The following is a 10,966-nucleotide window of genomic DNA, read 5'->3' on the forward strand; positions in this document are numbered from 1 at the left end:
TGGAGATACGTAGCACCACCTCGATCGGGAAAGTCGGTGAGTTGTTTATGTGATCTCGTCCTTGGGATCCCAAAAGCAAAAGCAGCAACTCTTTTTATTATCCGACTTGATAATCCCAGATTTAAAGACATGCATTGCATTTATGCATCTGAATTGAGTTTATATATGCTTTTAGAATTGCATGGTTGTTAATTGAATATCTGGAAGTTGATGCATTTCAATTGAGATGTTTTTATGATATGCATGTTTGTCTCTTTTACTCGGAATTATATTCTCATCGGATTATCTGGCTGTTTTTTTGTCTTTGTATGTGTGCTTGGCAACAGGTGGGGCAAGACCGAGTCAGAGGCAGCATGGCTAGGTGGTTGAGATGATAGACGTAAGGCCTTGTTGTTTTAGAAGTTGAATATGTAATCGAACGTAGATTTTATTCGAACTCATTTTGTATCGGTTATGGAACATAGATTGATGCATGTTCTATTAGTTTGAGATTGTATAACTCTAGAACTACCTTGTAATGTATTATGAATGTTTGGATGTGTTAGTGCATGATTTAGATTGAAGATTGAATTATTGTTGGTTTGAGTTGGTTAGCTTGCCCTGTTTTGATTTTTTTCTGCTGCCCAGGGTGCGCTCGATCCTAGGAAAAGCCAGGATCGAGCGCAGCCCCTGTTTTGTTTGAGGCAGAGGTTTCAGAAAAATGGTGCGCTCGATCCTGGATTTTTCCGGATCGAGCGTGGCACCTTATTTTTTTTCTCGGCAGAGAGTTGAGAGAAGTGGTGCGCTCGATCCTGGCTTTTTGCCGGATCGAGCGCGACACTGTTCTCTTTTAAAAAAATAAAAAATAAAAATCTTTGTTGCTTTTAACCTTTGGTTATTGTATGCCTTATTGTTGTTTAATCCCGAGATTAGTTGTTTGGAACCGAGGTCTCACATTAAGTGGTATCAGAGCGATAAGATTCTTGGACTGAATTTAGAAGTGAGCGGGGTAGATCGAGTCCGCATGAATTGATTCTCGCATTTGATTGAGTTATTTAAATTGATTTATTTAAATACCATGTGAGCATGCTTTATTGTTGAGAATTATTTGAGTTACATGATTTTGTGATTTGAGTTATAAAGCATGAATTATTTGAGATATGAACTGTATTTCACCTGTATCCGGAATTCTGAAAAGTTGCAAGGGCACCGAATTGCAGCGATTGAGATATCTTGTGTCCTAACCTTTGATTATCAGATGGGTCCTCGACGAGTTATTAATAGGAATCCACCGCCAGTTATTCCTACAACTGAGCAAGCTAGTACTGAAACGGTTGAGATGGATGCTACAGCGACGCCTATGGAAACCTTGCTGAAGAGGTTTCAGTCGTTCAATCCGCCGTTGCTGATGGGTTCAAAAAATCCAGTTGACTGTGAGAGTTGGTTGGATGATATCGATCAGTTGTTCGATTCCATCGATTACACAGATGACCGTCGAATCAGGTTAGTCATTCATCAGCTTCGTGGGGTTGCTAAGAGCTGGTGGATCATGACGAAGAAAGCAATGGAGAATAGAGGTACGGAAGTTACTTGGACTCTTTTTAAATCTGAATTTTATAAGCGGTTTTTTCCTATCTCGTACCGTAAGGATAAGGGAGCTGAGTTTGCCAATCTGAGGCAAGGGAATCTGAACATTGAAGAGTACGTAGCCAAGTTCGATAGTCTGTTGCTTTTTGCACCCCTAATTGCCGGTGATGAGGAAGCTAAAGCCGACCATTTCATTAATGGCTTGAACCCTAACATCTTCACACTGGTAAACACTGCTAGGCCAGATAATTTTGCGGATGCCATGAATCACGCAAAAGGAGCAGAAGCAGGTTTGTGGAGACAGAGTGGAGGTCAGTTTGTGCCGCAACAACAACAAGGACAGTTTCAGGCACAACCTTACCAATACCAAAACCAACCATATCAGTTTCAGAATCAACCACCGAGTTCTGAAGGTGGTAGCAATGGAGGTAATAAGAAGGATTACTATCATCCGAAAGGGAAGCAGTTTAAGAAGCACGGAACCAGTTCTTCGAGCTCTAGTGGTTCGAGGCAGTATGGATCGGGACAGAGTTCGGGACAGTCAGGCATGTCTTGTGCCAACTGCGGAGGTCGTCACTCCAGTGATCAGTGTAGAGGTATTTTTGGAAGCTGTCATATTTGTAACCAGGCGGGGCATTTTTCGAGAACGTGTCCTCAGCATGTTCCTCAGCAAGCTCAGAGTGGAATTTTCCCGAGACAGACAGCTCAGCCTCAGCAGCAAGCACCTACTGTCCACTCTTTCCAACCTCAGCAACAGAATGTGCAGGAAGGTAATCAGTATGCAAGCCAGCCTCCCAGACATCAGGCACGAGTTTTTGCTCTGTCTGAGGATCCGCAGACTCAGGCTGCACCCGATAATGACAGATCAGGTAACGTTTGATATTGAGTTTCCTATTCTTATTGGACTGTTAGATACTGGCGAATCTCTTGCCTTCTTATTGAAGAATCTGTATATGTTTAACGTGCCTCTTTTAAATTGTTGAATCGTTCGAATTGATGAATACTCCAGTAGTGTTGTTAACTTCTGTTAACCGGATCTTTTAGAAGAATTAGTTGAGACTAGGAATTCTTATCGTTGATTTCTTATCTTTTTGGAATGAGAATTGTATTGATCTTTCAGAGCTTTTGAGAATCGTATAGCAGATGTTTGTGCCGAGCAGTTGTATGTTTTTCTTCGATGTCTGAATTCTTTTGGATCGAATGGTCTTCTTCGATTGTATGATTTGATGATGGAATTTATGCCGATTCTTTTCTTATCGAGATTTTGGGGATGTATTCTTATTAAGTGGAATTTTGCTATAGTCTAGACGTCGAGACAGTTGAAGACGCTCGAGACTCAATGTCTGAATCTGGACTTTGAGCTCGCAGCGATCTTATTGATTAGAAGATCTATTTTCTATTGTCTTATGAGGAAATTCGCGTGATCTGTTCTAATCTAAAGAGTTGGAGTAATTATTTTAGCAGATGGAACTGATTTGAAAGCAGAGAAGAGGATTAGATTGTATGAGATTTGTTACTGCGAATTTTTATCTGAGGAATTGTATGCAGCAACCGATGTTTTGAGCTGTTCTTATTTTATCTACTATCTGATTTGATTGACCGATGGTTGGAATCTGCTAACGTATTCCGTACAGAATGACTTTCATTCAAGATTAGAGGATTGAGATCTTGGCAGAGGTCGTCAGATGTCATGTTTTGCCGAAGTCTGTCAGTTTAGACAGAGATCCTTGATGCACTCATGCTTTCGGCAAGGACTTCGATGAAATTTTGTTGTCTGATTTTAACTTTTTCAGTTCGATATCCTCAGAACGACGGACAGCCATATTAGACGAGTTGAACTTTTGACGTTATGCCATGAGTTGTAGTGCTTGACTTAGCACTAGTTGACAGAACTCCGGATTCTTGTGGAGACTTCGTACAACGACAGCTTTTTGGTGAATTCTTGAATGCACTTTTCAAGAGTTGTACGAGAAGAGAAGAAGATCCCCGTTGTTTGGAAGTGATTTTCTGTGTCACCTGTTTTGGAACCAGAGATGAAACGAATTGTGACTAAGCAGAGGAAGATTATTCTGATGAAAATGAGTCGACTTTGGATTGACGTACTTGAAGGAGTAAGTTGAGAGACACAGTTCGTGTTGGAATCGTGTTGATTTCGAGGACGAAATATTTTCTTAGAGGGGGAGAATTGTAACGCCCCGATTTTATCTTAATCGACTTTATTTGAGATAATCGGAGATTCCAGAGTTCAAGAGCCGACTTGATTTTGATCAGGGTCCTTTTTGCAAATTTCAAATTTTTCAGGGACTAAAATGCAAATTTGGGATTTGTTAGATATTTATAAGCTTGTTGACTATTCTTTCTCCTTCCTCTTCACCCTCTCCACCGACCTCCATTAAAGACGATTCCCAAACTCCCAAGCTTTCCATATTTCCTCCCGAGCTCGATCCGTCCGTTGGAATTTATTTCTGAAGGCAGATTAGCGATCACGGCGGCGAGAGCTTCGTTCTATAGTAAGTTTTTCTACGATCAGGTTCATTCTAGTTTTTGGATGTTGTTAGAATCGTTCGAGATTCGAGTATGTTGATCTCGACAGAGTTCTGATTGTTTATTATCTGTCGGTTTTGAAATAAAGCGTCGTTCGGATTTGTTGTGAATTTTGGAAGATTATTTGAAAAGTGAGTTTTGTGATTTGTTAGAATTGGTTGTTTTGATGGATTGTTGGTTGAATGGAGTCTATTGGATTGATATTATGCTGTCTGCGTTTCCGGTTTTATCAGATTATAGCCGTTACGCCGCCGGTTTGAATTTTGGGCTATAGCTTGGTTTGAATTGAATCGAACCGTTTTCAGTCGAGTTGGATTGTCGATATTGATCTCGAGCCTTTATTACTTCTTTTACAGATTCGTTTGCAGTCCGTTGAGTTTCGAGATTTCAATAGTTGTATCTCTTTGAAGATTGTAGCCGGTATAGTATCGACTTGCTTATTATCGTTGAATGTTAGAATGAATCTTGAATTAAGGAATCGTTGTTGTTTCCAAGTTTTGGAGCATCGACGTTGTTGAAAAAGGTATAAGATGACTTAGACTGGAATGGAACGTGTGACTCGAATCCGACTTGATTCGAGTGTTCCGGAAAAATCACATACTTGCATGTTATTTGATTATTTGAGTTATTTGAGTTATGTTTTGCATTGCATTCATATTGAGCTAAGAATCCTTGATTTGAGCAGCGGGCAGGACGGCCCTTTTATGATAGACGTTTTGGGGATTATATTGTGAGTGGCCTGGGTGTAGCCGTTTCACCTAGTGCTAGCATACTCCTTATAGTCGCACCAAAGTCTAGAGGATGGAGATACGTAGCACCACCTCGATCGGGAGAGTCGGTGAGTTATTTACGTGATCTCGTCCTCGGGATCCCAAAAGCAAAAGCAGCAACTCTTTTGATTATCCGACTTGATAATCCCAGATTTAAAGACATGCGTTGCATTTATACATCTGAATTGAGTTTATATATGCTTTTGGAATTGCATGGTTATTAATTGAATATCTGGAAGTTGATGCATTTCGTTTGAGATGTTTTTATGATATGCATGTTTGTCTCTTTTACTGGGAATTATATTCTCATCGGATTATCCGGCTGTTGTCTTGTCTTTGTATGTGTGCTTGGCAACAGGTGGGGCAGGACCGAGTCAGAGGCAGCATGGCTAGGTGGTTGAGATGATAGACGTGAGGCCTTGTTGTTTTAGAAGTTGAATATGTAATCGAACGTAGATTTTATTCGAACTCATTTTGTATAGGTTATGGAACTTAGATTGATGCATGTTCTATTAGTTTGAGATTGTATAACTCTAGGACTACCTTGTAATGTATTATGCATGTTTGGATGTGTTAGTGCATGATTTAGATTGAAGATTGAATTATTGTTGGTTTGCGTTGGTTAGCTTGCCCTGTTCTGATTTTTTTCTGCTGCCCAGGGTGCGCTCGATCCTAGGAAAAGCCAGGATCGAGCGCAGCCCCTGTTTTGTTTGAGGCAGAGGTTTCAGAAAAATGGTGCGCTCGATCCTGGCTTTTTCCGGATCGAGCGCGGCACCTTATTTTTTTTCTCGGCAGAGAGTTGAGAGAAGTGGTGCGCTCGATCCTGGCTTTTTGCCGGATCGAGCGCGACACTGTTCTCTTTTAAAAAAAATAAAATAAAAATCTTTGTTGCTTTTAAACTTTGGTTATTGTATGCCTTATTGTTGTTTAATCCCGAGATTAGTTGTTTGAAACCGAGGTCTCACAGATTTGAAATCGCTTTTAAACTACTAACATCAATAACGGTTAGAAATCACACTTATATCTATGACATGTAGGAGAAGTGTAGGACCGTTCTTAAACCTCACAACTTTAATGCACTTTGAAACTGCTCCTACATGCACAACTACAAGAGCAGTCCAAAACAATTGTAATATGCACAACTTGTAAAATTGGTTTCAAACCGCTTTTTAATTGCTAACATCAGTAGCGGTTTAAAAGAACTCAGGAGCAGTGTATTACTATTCTTATACTTCACGGTGTTTAGAACATTTTGAAACTATTCCTACATACAAAACTATAGAAAAGGTTCGGAACCATTGTAATATGCACTACGTATATAAACGATCATTGTCAAACCGCACCTAAAATAAACAATAGAAACGGTTTTGCTACTTGTACCACCGGGATCTTCTATAAGATATAAGGGTCAGTACAAGAAAAATGCTAATCAACAACACTCAATTAACAACGTTTTTATGCGAAAACCGTTGTCTTTCACCCAATAACAACAGTTTTAATCAAAACCGTTGTCTTTGGGCGTTTTCTCAATAAAAAAGACAACAATTTTTTAAAAACCGTTGTCTTTTAGGGGCATAAGACAACAGTTTTTTAAAACCGTTGTCTATGAGCGTTTATTTTGGGCCTACGACAACGGTTTTTATAGACTGTTGTCTATGAGCGGGTTTTTATGACCTACGACAATAGTTTTAATTAACTGTTGTCTATTTGCGTGTTTTTCGATGTCTAAGACAACGGTTTTAAAAACTGTTGTCCTTTTTTTTTAATACATATACATTCACGGTTTTTTTCTCTTTTTTTAATTAATTAATAATTAATACATACATATACATATACGCTTAAGACGAGAGAACACGAAAGGAAAGCTAAACCCAATCGGGAAATCTCTAGCCCAACCCGTCGCCCCTTCGACCCAGAACAACTCCAACGCCCTAATCATCGATCGATCGCGAATTGGTGAGCAGAAACAACCCCAATACAACATTCCTCCGGCCGCCGAATTGGATTCGCAGCTCTCTTCCCTGGAACTCCACCCTCTCAAAGTTGGTAAAAACATTTAATCTCTCTCTTTTCCGATAGGTTCTTTCTTTCGGTGTCTCTTTTACTCATCTCTCCATTCCATTTCCACGATTCGCGTATAAATTTTTGCTGGATCGTTGTTCTTTGCTTCGAGATCTTGCTGGAGTCGCTATCCCAGTTGAAAGAATCTATGGTCTCGGAACCGGGTGAGAAATATTTCTGAACATCTATGGTTATGGAAAGAAAACAAAAGCTTCACGAGGTCAGACCTTGTGTCGTTATTTCTTAAAGTTAAACGTTTCTTCTGAAATCTGCTAGTCCTAAGGTAGAAGTGCTGAAGAATATACATAGTATGCCAAAAAATCAAGGTCTAGCCCTGCAGTAAGTTCCTGGATTCGTTAATCTATTTTTTTTCTATGGTCCTCTTCAGTATTTATTTGTCAGCTTTTAAATAGTCATCTTATTTGCTATTCTACATTTAGTTTTGTCGAGGACCGTATTGTGACTTTAAAGAATGTCATCAAAGAGCCAGAGTTGAACAATTGGAACCTATATCTTGGTAATTCCTTTATGGTCGTAGGGTTTCTGAATCATCGCCTCTCGTCAAAGCAATTGTCAATGCTCATCCCTCTTCGCTACGTCGGCGGCTGTCCACTTTCTGCCCCATCCGTCGCTGCTCATCCCTCTAATTCTCTCTTCTATTTCCCTGAGATAACTTTTGAATCTTTAAGGGAAAATATGCACCAATGGCGAAATATCGAAGCTTGTGAAAGGTAATTCTCTGTTTTCTATTCTTTTAAGTTAGGGTATTTCCGAGTATCTGCACCAACAGCTTATAATTTTCCGGTCGTGAATCTCTTCGATTTTCCTGCAAATTTCTGGTCTATTTCTAGGATATTAGCCGTCTTTTTAATTTGATTTGCTAAAACTCAATATCTCTAACTCTTAAGCGAGAAAACTTTAAGATTGAAGGGCCAACTGGTGTCATGAAGCAGTTTCAAGTACTCTGGCATGTGTTAGAACTTACGGATATGGAGATGTTATCTCACCTAGCCGAAATAGGTGCTGAATTCTTCTTTTGCCTTCCGTATGCTAATGGTTCTCTTTTGTAGGGATTTATCTTTCATTGAAGCTCTTTGTATGTGGGAGGTTTGTGCTGTAAGTCGATCTTCTCTATTTTAGCCAATCTATGATACAAATACATTCAAATGAGTTAGTTCAATAATACAGGTTCAACTATTTAATCAGTTTCATTGTGGCATAGGTTAGGAGGAGGTCATATAGCTATAGTTAAGTTACTTAGTATGAAAAACCCAAAGGATTTTTTTTAAATAACAGTATTAACAAAAGGAAATAACTTCCCATTTAGAAGTCTAATTATAACAAATATATTATTGATAAATTATGTCCTGCACTTGCTGCATGTATTATATATAGGTATATAATCCTTGCACGCAAATGTGTTAAGTGTTAGGAGTGAGAATTGGAAAGCCAAAGCCTTACTAGGATTGGCAACAAAAAAAAAAAAAACAACTCCCACAATGGAATTTTTCTGTCAAAATCTTTTCATGTTTTGATGTGATTTCTCTAAGTACGTTCTTGCCCAATATATTGCTTGCTGCTTCTGTTTGTAGCTGCAGGGAAACGACTTTGGTTCCCATTTCTTGATGTTGTGCGGCAATAAAGCTATCGATACGAACGGTTCGATAACCATTAATTTGTCTTTTGATATATATTGTTGAGTACGTAGGCATCTGGATGTACTATGAATAAATGGGAGTTGACGTTTTGGAGCTGCTGGTTAAAATAATTTTTCAGAACAGCATATATTCTGGATTATACATGTTTAGTTGTTTATATCTCAGTTTTTTTGTTAATGGACCTATTATGACCCAAACTCAAGTTAACTTCTCAATCCTTATGTGAAGGAACACTGTGTTTAAGGATTAGTACATCATATACTATAGCACGCATGATTGCAATTATTCATTGCCTGAATTTGTACACAATATCTCAAGGTTCATTGCTTTAGCATCTTGACCGATGAACTGGATGTTTTTCTATGTTTGACCTCTTAAGCCTTTACGAGTTCATTTTCCACAGCTAGCTTTCTATTTTTTCCAGGTAGGTAAAAAGGCGCTGGTACATGTTGCTCCGATTTACAATTATTGTATGGTTTAAGTGTCCAATATACTCGCTACCACTTGTCAATACGAGGTAAGCTGTAGTCAGCTCTTGAAAAGATGGATTCTAAGTCCTTTATGAAAATATATCCAGGAAGTAACATTCATTAGAAAAACATTCGTTTATTTCTAATATTTGAAGATAATGGTGTTGATAAGAACCTCTTTTTTGCTATGCTTCTTGTCTCAGGCCCTTAAATATGTCAGTTCCCTACGTAGACACTGACAAAGTGTGCTAAAATGATACCTATAATGGTGAGACATTTTAATACCCTGCTATAGTGTCGTGTTCATGAGAAATAAGAGATTAGAAACACAAGTTACCATATCTGATATTAGTTGGGGAAAAAATCTCAACTGTCAAGAACTCCATGAAGGATTTTTTTAATCTTTTCCATGTAACTGCATGTATAGTAATCGTACCAGTGGATGTTACATTCTCACAACATATTGGATTTTAAATTTGTCACAAAATAAATTGACCTCCATCCAATTGCAACTTCAGTCATAAATTTCAAACTAACTTTTTTGATAGAAATAAAGTGTTATCATAAAATCTAGAATTTCACTAATTATGCGAGTTAGATTGTACTCTTATATGGACTTATTTCATGTGTTATGATTAGACTTCTTGTTTTTTTTACTCCTTTATACAAATGGTTAATCCACAGGTGTTACGATTAACTCAATGATAAATATTTTGATTATGATTCTTTACTTTTGAAGCAAATTCCACTAATAAACATATATAGTTTTATAATATGATTTACTCTCTTTTTAGAACATTAATGGTATAATAAAGGAATTTCTCAATGAAATCAATTTGTATTTATAAAGCTTGAAACACTTCGTATTTATGTCAATCATTTCTTACAACTCTTCTTTACTTGCAAGTCCGAGTTCAGTGTAGAGTTTCCTGATCTAATTTATATCACTGGAAATATAAGTTTTTTCTTTATTTTTAACACTATTATTTATTTCATTGATTTTGTTGATGAAGTGGGACTAGTTCGAATTTCTTGAGGCTTTGATAATCACTGACAAGATATTGTGTTTATGATTTTTGTTTTTTTTTTAATAATTTATAGTTTGGAGATATAAATTAAGAAAAAGAGATTATTGCGGCTTTTATGAAAGTCTCGAGTCAAGAAAATGTAGTTGTGAAATCAACACTAGCTCGAGATGCAAACATGTGCTGAAGGGAGGATTCCAAGTTTATCTAGATTAATGCATAGATTTTTTTCCTTAGTGTTCATTGAGTTAGAATTCGATTATATTTTATATCTGAATGATTTATAATACTGGAAGATTGTATATTAAATTTTATTTTCGAAATTTTGAATTTTGAGTTTATAATATTGAAATTTTGTGTATTAAATTTTATTTTTTTTGTTTTTTTTTAAAAAAAGACAACGGTTTTTCAACGTTGTTGTAGGGGCTTAAAACTGTTGTTGAAAGTCCTTTTATTAAAAGTCATATTCAAAGACAACAGCTAAAAACCGTTGTCTTTCAAAAAAAATACAACGGTTTGACAACGGTGAAAAACCGTTGTCTTTTCCCTCAAAGACAACAGTTTTTAACCGTTGTCTTTGAGCGTGACTTTTAACAACAGGGCCTTCAACAACAGTTTTAAACTCCCTATAACAACGGTTTTTAACTGTTGTCTTTAGGCTTTTTTCTTGTAGTGGGTGTTGATAAGATGAGCGAGTTTGTATCCGGTGGTTAAAGTGCTAGAGCGGTTAAACACCGCTTTTAAAATTAAAAAAAAAACGCTTTTATACGAGTATTTGTAGTAGAATGAGTAAAACAAGATATTCTTAAAGAAGATGATTATGCTTTTTGATTCCCAAAATTACAATAAACAACGAATTTATTCGAAAGTGA

General features: G+C 37.4%; 1 protein-coding gene across 7 annotated transcripts; it reads left to right on the forward strand.

The window, feature by feature from the left end:
- The first annotated feature begins 7,406 nt into the window (after nucleotides 1-7,406).
- LOC140884216 (uncharacterized) lies at nucleotides 7,407-10,371 on the forward strand. Of its 7 annotated transcripts, none has more exons than XR_012150600.1 (5): nucleotides 7,407-7,672; nucleotides 8,012-8,057; nucleotides 8,534-9,116; nucleotides 9,273-9,337; nucleotides 10,171-10,371. XR_012150600.1 is itself a non-coding variant. In XM_073290899.1 (4 exons), exons 1-4 carry the CDS (start codon nucleotides 7,470-7,472, stop codon nucleotides 9,029-9,031), a joined length of 324 nt encoding a protein of 107 aa, XP_073147000.1. In that variant the 5' UTR covers nucleotides 7,407-7,469; the 3' UTR covers nucleotides 9,032-10,371. The 7 variants fall into 7 exon arrangements, 2 of the variants coding, with proteins under 2 accessions (XP_073147000.1, XP_073146998.1); XR_012150602.1 differs by having other exon boundaries at nucleotides 8,534-8,600; nucleotides 9,024-9,116; nucleotides 9,273-10,371; XR_012150603.1 differs by lacking the exon at nucleotides 9,273-9,337 and having other exon boundaries at nucleotides 8,534-8,600; nucleotides 9,024-9,116.
- Nucleotides 10,372-10,966: the final 595 nt, after the last annotated feature.

Source organism: Henckelia pumila, chromosome 2 (genome assembly GCF_033568475.1).
Source record: "Henckelia pumila isolate YLH828 chromosome 2, ASM3356847v2, whole genome shotgun sequence".
Classification (NCBI taxonomy): domain Eukaryota; kingdom Viridiplantae; phylum Streptophyta; class Magnoliopsida; order Lamiales; family Gesneriaceae; genus Henckelia; species Henckelia pumila.